Source organism: Lupinus angustifolius, unplaced genomic scaffold (genome assembly GCF_001865875.1).
Source record: "Lupinus angustifolius cultivar Tanjil unplaced genomic scaffold, LupAngTanjil_v1.0 Scaffold_118, whole genome shotgun sequence".
In the NCBI taxonomy this organism is placed as follows: domain Eukaryota; kingdom Viridiplantae; phylum Streptophyta; class Magnoliopsida; order Fabales; family Fabaceae; genus Lupinus; species Lupinus angustifolius.
In genome coordinates this window covers 1,000,529-1,010,185 of record NW_017724979.1, presented here as the reverse complement: position 1 = coordinate 1,010,185, position 9,657 = coordinate 1,000,529, and the positions used below count along the sequence as shown (strand labels likewise).

General features: G+C 28.5%; 1 protein-coding gene across 1 annotated transcript; it reads right to left on the bottom strand.

Annotated features, from left to right (window-relative positions):
- Positions 1-3,557: 3,557 nt before the first annotated feature.
- LOC109339876 lies at positions 3,558-9,367 on the bottom strand. The gene is made up of 6 exons (XM_019577406.1): positions 9,153-9,367; positions 8,945-9,010; positions 8,008-8,133; positions 5,332-5,401; positions 5,099-5,194; positions 3,558-3,683 (listed from the first exon to the last, which is right to left on the bottom strand). The coding sequence occupies exons 1-6, from the start codon at positions 9,293-9,295 to the stop codon at positions 3,558-3,560; spliced, it is 627 nt and encodes a 208-aa protein (XP_019432951.1). The 5' UTR covers positions 9,296-9,367.
- Positions 9,368-9,657: the final 290 nt, after the last annotated feature.

The following is a 9,657-nucleotide window of genomic DNA, read 5'->3' as shown; positions in this document are numbered from 1 at the left end:
ACCTGTTGCCCAGATCTAATAACTTGTTACACAGGTCAAGTAACTTATTACTTAGCATTTTTGACATTGTTTCGAGATTTATTCAATTCTTTTGAAAATAGTTTTGAAATTTGTGAGAATTGCTACTAAATATAAATTGATCGTAAGGATAGAAGTACCTATTGAAGACTTAATCTATAATTTCCTTGAAGCTTGAATCTTCTATGTCTTCTTCCTTTTTTCTTCTTTTTGTGATCTTGGTGTCTTCATCAAAATTGTGCCAAGGGAAGGAACAAGATCTTCTTCACAGTTCTTAGACCTAAGAATAGGTATGTTATAGGAACTCATTGGGTCTTTAGGAATAAATCAGATGAAAATTGCATTATTCTTAGAAAAACAAAGTTAGGTTGGTAGCCCAAGGTTATAACCATGAGGGGGAAATTGATTTCGATGAAATATTCATTCCTATGGCTAGACTTTAGGCTATAAGACGTCAAGAGTGTCTTTCCAATTGGTTATATATAAGAGTAGGTATATAATGAGTAATCTCCAGGTTTTGAAGAATATAAACATTCCTCTTATGCATATAAACTGAAGAAAACACTTCAAGGCTTTTAAAGCAAGCTCCAAGAGTCTAGTATGATGGGCTAAATACGTTTTTATGTAAAAAAAGGTTTTGAAAAGGGTAAGGTTGAAACTATACTATTCATTAAGAAATTTGATCATCACATTTTACTTGTGAAAATATATGTTGATGATATAATTTTCGATTCTACTAATGAGACATTCTATAATGAATTTACTAATATGATGCAAAGAGAGTTTGAGATATCCATGATGGAAAAGTTGAACAATTTTCTTTGACTTTAAATCAAGAAAACCAAGAATGACATATTTGTGAATCAATCCAAATATTACAAGAATTTTTAAAGATATTAGAAATGGATGAATTCAAAAATATAGCCACTCTCACGGGTTTAAACACATATGTTGATACCAATGAGGCTGTAAAACTTGTAATCATAACCAAGTATTGAGGTATGATCAGGTCTCTACTCTATCTTATAACAATAAGAGTTGATATTATGTTTAGTGTATGCTTATGTTCTAGATATTAGTCCAAACCTAAGGAGTCACATATAGTTGTTTTTAAAAGGACTATGAAACATCTTCAAGGAACAGCAAATCTAGGCTTATGGTATCCCAATGGTAGTATATGTGATTTGGTTGAATACATTGATTCATACTTTGTTGGATGCAAAGTTGAAAGGAAGAATATTAGTGGAACTTGTCACATTCTAGGAAATGTCTTAGTCTCATGGTCATGTAAAAAGCAAGCATATGTTGCATTAAGCACTATAGAGGAAGAATATATTGCAACATGTAATTATTGTGCATAAGTGTTGTGGCTCAAACAATAATTATGTTACTATGGTCTAGACTTAGGATGCATTCTCATTAAGTGTGATAATGCTATTAACCTAACAAAAAATGCACTAATGAATTCTAGTAACAAACACACAGACATAAGACATCATTTCCTAAGAGACTCTGCACTAAAGAAAAATGTGCAATTAGAGTTTGTAGATACTTATATTCAACTACCATACATATTCAAAAACCTTGACTAAAGAACCTTTTTACTCAATGAGATCTCTTCTTGGACATTGACCGCAACCTAGGATTTCTCCTAAATTTTCTCTTCCTCCAAGGTGGTACCTAACACCCTAAAAGAGACAAAATTATAAACCAACTATAAAAGATGTGTACAAAGTTCTATTGTACCTACAATATGCTAATCATAAACTAACAATCAGAATCAACTATCCTTTGATGAATTTCACAAACTCAAAGATGAATATGAATGATTAAGATTCATAAAAGGCAATCTTTGAAAACTCTCAAGGTATGAAAATAAACTCGTTCAAAGATTCACAACAACTCTCTCCTTTTCACATGAAAGTTTTTCTCTCTTTTCAGAAAATTACTCTTGAAAAACGTGTATGAATATTGTATCAAATTTCTGTAAGTGTAAAAAATCCTTTTTTTCTCATGGGAAAAGGATGGTAAAATACCATTCGGTTTCAAATTGTTTTGTTAGGGATAATCAATTAAATTGTCACTTAATCGATTAACGTTTCTTTAAAATTTTCTATATTCCAAAATAGAAACTGACTTAATCGATTAACCATGTCCTATATCGATTAACGAGTTTCTCATTTACAAAGGCTTAATCGATTAAACAAAGTCTTAATTGAATAATGTTTTTCTGAAAAGATTTAGTTAATTATGCATGAACCTCTAACAAGAATGATTGGTGCATGATGCATGACTTTGAAAAGGATATAAGTATTACAGCCTAAAATCATCTATGCATGCTAAATGTTCCTAAGTCATGTTATTTATGAAAAATCTCTTTATGCAATATGCTCATACTCTAATTATGTGAGATTTCACAAAGGTTCACCCAACTTAAATTCTACCCATTCAAAGCATCTTAGGACCTAAAAATGAAACAACTCCTTTAGTCTTGATGACCCTTTCTTGAAGCTTGAACATGAGTCTTTGTGGTTGTTGTTGTTGACATGTCATTGCCTTTAAACTTAAGGTTTTGTCTTTATCAAAATCTTCTTGCATTTTTGAATTCATAATATATTATTAGATATTAAATTCGACTGCACTTACGTTTATAGTGTACATGTACATATAACTTTCTACTTGGACATAATACATAACCCTATATAGACCATAAAATAAATTTAAAATTTTATCTGCAGAATGTTGATCTACACTAGGTAAGGATAGATTATTTATAAATATGTCAGACTAAGACTTCTTAAAAATGTTATTTAGCTTAACATTTCAAACTTAAGTCCATCAAAATGATCTATTAAATCTAACAAGTCAAATATTTAATTATTGTATATATTAATATCTATATTATAATATTTAATTATAACTAAAATTATTTTATGTAATTTAATTGTCGTTAGATTGACATGTAAAAATAAGTATGTTAGTTAATGTAAAGGGAAGCCTAATAGTATATTTAAATGTCCTCTTATAGAATGTACATTTAAATAACTTACAAGCTAGACAAAACATTTAAAAATGGTCAGACATGTACTTCAATTTTTTGTTAAATATGTCCAAGAATTGAAACTTTTTATTTATGCAGGAACAATATCACCATTTTTATTCAATAAGATAAAGTTGATGATTAACTCATTAGATACTACAAAAAATAAGAAGAAATCCTTTCATAACATGAATCTCTATTTCTCAATCATAATCCAATCTATTTGTGTACCCATTTCATATAGACTACTATATCTTATACACTTTAGCTATATTTAAAGCAAAATGTTTCATTGCCTATACTATTTCCATCCTATATGAGTTACAATCTATTTGTGTAATAAAGAAATGTAAATTTGTTTCAATGTCCGAAAGTTTTGAGTATAATGCAAAATCATTCGCTAAATCTGACGTGGTATCTGCATTGCGTCTTGAGATGCCCATCCTCGCTTCTCTAACTCTAGTCGCAATGCCTATCAACAAAAAAATGCAACAAATTTTCATAACATCGTTATGAAATTTATTCTGAAACAGTGAGATGTGAAGTCCCCGAACCTGGATGCTGATCGATACTCCACGACTGAATCCCTGTCTGGTCGGAACCAGAACTCAACATCATCTACTAACTGTTTTAACACGAGGGGTTGACAAAAATTAGAGCTGGTTCTTTTAACTAACTCAAATCAATGTTTATTTCTACAAAAAAAAAAACAAAAAAAAAAACCTAATGTTTAACATTAGGAATGAAGTATCTTCTGTTATAAGAAGATAAGTTATCCCCTCCCTCCTGCCAGTGAAATCATGACATGTGTCATGTTTCATCATTTTCTATAAAAATATTTTAAAAAATAAACAAAATAGCACACATGTCACATTTTTACAGACGAAAGAAGATAAGTTATCTCCTTATATGATCCTATTTAACTTGATTATACGCATTCACTCTCTACTTTAAAAACTGAAAGAAAAAATGTATTATTAGTTTTATATACTGTTATTTTATCATTCATCATTGATATTTAATTTTTGTTAACTTTTCAGAAAAAAAGTAATTCAAATAAATGATAAATGATAAAGTACATATGTATAAATCTTTATATTTATTAGTACATAAATTTTATACTCTTAAAAAATGATACCACTTCCACAAAAGGAGGTTAATATTATCACACTCATCTTCTTACTCCTGCTCCTAGACAAACTAAGAAGTAATGTGGAAACAGCTCAGGTTACATTTAACTTATATAACATATAAGAATACGGGGCTAGCCTATATTCCTGTTTAAAATATTCAAAGTTTTAAAATATGGCATGGTATATTAAATTTAGTTAAAGGTCTATTATATTATAAGGTCTTTAAATATGTTAATATGTTTACATTTAAATATGCTAATTTAGTTCTAACAAAGTTTTACACGGTTAGACATTGTTACTTACTTAAAATAAATTTTTCTATTCTATTCTAACTTCAACTAATCCTCACCCCAGGAAATAGTAAAAACAATCAGAATAGTGAAAACCAAAAATATGGTGAAAGATTGTAATATATATGTATCTATAGGGTAAATATTTAAACATAATTAATGTATTATTCATTATTTATTTATGTTACTTTATTTAAGATTTAATGATAACGGAAAATATGATAATTTTACACTTATGTATGCATATAAAGTTAATACAGAAAATAAAACAATAGTTTTATACTTTTATTGCATCGTCTATCATTCATATTTTATTATTATTGACTTTGAAATATAAATAATACAAATGAAGTATGGATAATACATTAACTGTATAAAAATATGTATACTAATAGTGTATAAATATTACACTCATAAAACAAACACCACTTAACTTAATGAGGTAACACAGTGTAATATTCATGTCTGTCGGTATAAAAATTTATTTACAGTTATTGCATCATTCATTATTCATTTATATTATTTTTTATAAATAACCAATAATAATTAAACATGAATGATATAATTGATAGTACATAAAATTCATAGTATATATTTTTATCTCTACACACACGTACCCCTAAGATTGGGCTTTCGTATTCCACTCTAATATAGTCTTCTGTCCTTTCTACGATCCGTGGTATAAAGTTTTCTGGTGGTATTGTTGTTTCTATCTGTAAAAAACCAAAATTAGTTATTTAACTTCAATGATTTGAATGGTTAACATCATTTCAGGAAGAAAAAAAAACTAATTCCAAATAATCATGGGTGATTTAAAATACAAAGATTCATGGTTTTAGTTTAAATTTACCACATCTAACAGTTCCTCTATTGCCTCTTGTTTGCTCACACGATCTTTTCTATCTTCTGGGTTGTAGCTCCTGTACAATTTATCTATGGTTTATTATCTAATTGTGATGGTTTAGGAGGCAATTAGTTTAGCAACATAATCAAACAAGAAAGTTCAACAACTAATATATAGATGTGACTTCCAAATTATTACTGAGTATATTACTTTAATTTTAAATCTATTAAATGCAACATTCTGGATAAAACATTTCCTTATTAACTAACAAGTGCCTTTAGAATTATCTTTTCAGTTAGTGGTTTAATTTTAGAGAAACTTCTGAGTAAATAATTAATCTTTTTCGAAACATGTGATTGACCCTTTTAATAATTCTCACTCTTAAGAATCAAACTTTTGATCTTATTATCTATATAGGGTCTAATAAAGTCTTACATTACTATATTATTATTTTGTTGGTAGACATTGGTTCAAATTTTAGAATTCTTATATAAATTTTAAATAATCACAATCCTTTTTGCTATATCTAAAGATATTCTCTTTCACCATATGGGTAAGGAAGTAGTCTATTTCAGGGTACTTGATTATCGTATGATTCCAAAAATTGAATTATTAACCTTTTAATCTACTTATGAATTCAGTAGGATCTTACGTTACGGACTAAAATCTAATACAGATAATAGACATCATATTGTACCCATTTCTGTTTGGTCATTAAGTTTATATTGTTTAAAACTTTAAATCAATAATGATTTATTACTCAATTTATTAACTTTTTTATACAATTATAAGAATTAATACTTTCACAAAAATAATTGGAATAAAATTTTATGTTTATGTTATTTGTTGTTTTTTGCCTTAATGTGATATTGTTATGTGGCTTATGCTATTATTAATAGATAAAAAATAGAGTTTAAAATTTATGCGTTGATAGTGTAAAATATTTTATATTGTGAGCATATCGTCCACCATTGATTTGTATTACTTTTATGTGAGAGTCAATGGTTGTTATCAAATCAATGATGAATTAATAATTTGGTAACAATATAAAAAACTCTTACACTATCAAAAAAAAAATATATATATATATATAAAATCCTAAAAAATATATGAACTGACTATATATAAAATTATGAAGTATCATTACATCGACTTCCAGCAAGCCCAATAGATTCATTTCCTTAGCAAACAATGTTGCAGAGCATGTTCTTAGTGTTTTCTTTTCAAACTTGTATAATCTTTACATTTATCCAATTAACTCTATGTTCTAGGCTTAGTTTCCTTTTAGTACCATTCCTTCATTTAAACAGTCAGTGGGACAGTTAAGTTATTGGAATAACTAACTACCCAATTGCTTGGTTTCGGAGTAATCTGATTTCTTTATAATAAAGCCTCCTCTGGCTCACAAATTCAATAACATTCACAATAATTCAATTTAGAATTTTAAATATTCATCATTCATATTTAATTATCATTAATCTTAAACAAATATAAATGAATGGTGAATGATATAATAAGTGTGTATAATCTTATAGTTACAGTGTATATATATATATATATATATTACACTTTTATTAATATTTTCTATATGTAATGTATTTTAAACAAAAATTAATTATTGTTTTTTTGTATTATCAAATGTATTTTTTATCAACTAATCATTTTTTAGTGAGTAGTTGTTCCTCTCAACAAATGTCACTTCCACAAATCCAATATTTTACATTTTAGTTAATCTTAGAATGCTAAACTAACACCTTATTGGTAAATTAATTATTGTTTACAACACTCTATTCTGCTACAATGCCATGAGGGTTGAGTTTTAACAAACACCATAAGCTGTCCGCAATCCACGCAACGGGATATAATTTCTCAAGACTCAATTGTGGATAAACTTATATTACTCATGGCAAATTGGCATAACAATATGAAAAATTAGGCCATAAAATAACAAGCTAAGTGTAGTCAATGGCACTCGATAGTGGTGGTTGCCTCTCTGCTTCATTACTCCAATTCTATAGAATTACTCATCTCTTCTACGTGTTTATTTTGCTGCATATACTCACTTATTTCTCTAAATTTTTCCAATCATTGCCTCATCTCAACCACCCATCGTCAAAACACTCTCAATGATGTGTTGCTGAAACCTATCGGCAGCACACAAGGTACAAAAAGCATTTGATTGTGGTTCTAAAAGGAGTGTGATGGAGACAAGTGATACAGATGAGAACGTGGCTAAAAATTTAAGTAGTAGAGATAGTCGACCTAATGAAAAAGATTACATTGGTGATAATAATGACTATTGAAAAGAGTCTAAAATTATTTTCTTAAAGCTTTAGACACTTGATTTTTATCTTTTAAAGTTTAGAACTTGCTTTATAATACACTTATATTAAAGTCTTAAGACTTAGGCTTTTTTTTATATAAATTATGAATATTTATTTTGGTTATGTCTCTAATTTAGTATATTTTGATATTTTTGTGTATTTATATATGATTTTGGGATTGGCATCCCCTATACTGTTTTTGGGGTTGGCCATTATAGTTTGTTGTCCGCAATTGACTATCTAAAAAACAACATACTGAAAATCAACATAGACGTATCGTTCCAAATCTAGAATGACAACTTACAAATAATTCAGACTATAATCCAATAAAAGCAAAGTTCAAAGTTTAAAACTTTACCAAGGAGGAGCATAATGCATAATATCAGCGACATTCTCAGAAGTTGATATGCAGTTATTAGTTGCTGGACACAATGCTAGAGACAGTTGGTTTTTCTGTACTCCAAGATAATCAGGCTTTTCCCCACTACATCAAACGCAACAGATTTCATATTCATTTCCAATAGAAAAATTAAACCCAACATTCCCAATTCAATTCTAACATTGAATGAACAACCTAGTAACACGTCAAGATTGACCAAAAAAGAGTCAAATTTAAATTAACCAAAAAAGTCAAATGTAATGAGAAATTCATTTAAAAAGATTGGTTGCGTTAAGAATAGTAAATTCAATGTGGTACTTACGCATGAGGCTCTCCCATCTAATTGATTAGCATTGTGGCCTTGTGGGTTGGGTTCTCCTCATATGTTTAAGTCATAATAATTAGTGTCTTTCATTGAGAATTGTGTCATGGAAAGAACTACTTCGAAACTGAATTAATATATATCACTTAATACTAATATGTAAGTTAAGCTGCCATAATGGGCAACCATCACATCAATATTGGTAGAGTCAAAGTCGTATTAGACATTAGCCTTAAAGGGGCGACAATGTTAGAATGAGATAATACTGAAATGCATTTTAATCATCTGGAAACCCCCATCAAGTGAGAACTGTTTCCACGAGGCAAAAGCCATTTGCATTATATAAACTTTTTTACTATTAACATATGATGTATTATATATACATCATTAAAATAGTCTAAGTGTATTTTATGAATTGATGGAGGGTTCAAATACTCATCACATCATATAAAATAGTTGACAACACAATATTAAATCATATAGGAAAAACAAATTACACTTATTCATGGTGAATCATAACTTTAATAATAAATTAATAATAATAATAATAATAATAATAATAATAAATAACTAAATAAATAAACAAAACGTTACCTGAGGTTGAGCACGGATACAATGGAACCAATTGTTGCCAATTTTCCACTCCTCAATATGAGCTCTCTTTAAGATGGGAACAAAATGAAATGTGAGAAATTTCATAGCATGCACATGCATGATGAATAATGAATAATGAATATATTACAATATATATAATACAATATATATAATACAATATTCGTGAGGTAACAAAAGGAGAGAGAACCTTCGTTTAATTTGCTTAGTGGAATTCTTGTCACCCAGGTTCTGATCAGATAATTTAACATCATGAAAAAATGGACCAATTTTGTGTTTGATGATGTGAATGTTGAATTTGCAAATGGTGCTAGAAAATGCCATTAGAGCCATTGTTAGGAGAAGTTGAAGGTGGGATTCGAGAGAACCGAAACTCAAAAAGTGAATGTGCGGGGCAATGGCCGGTGGTTTATGGTATGGATTTATTGCCATTAAAATGCTCTCTCTTAAATGTTCATTTTGACCAACTTTTCATAAAACGAGGACCATAAGAATTCGCATATGCGAAAATTACTCTGTGAAATAAGATTAATGTTGAATATATTTTGGAATTGAGTTGGGATATAATCTACCATTCATTTTCATAATTATTAAATTTATACAATGACATGGAAGTGAGCGATTTTATCCCTATTTTACCAATTGGTCCAAACATTTGTTCAACAAAAAAATTGTTCCAAAAATTGGTCAAAATG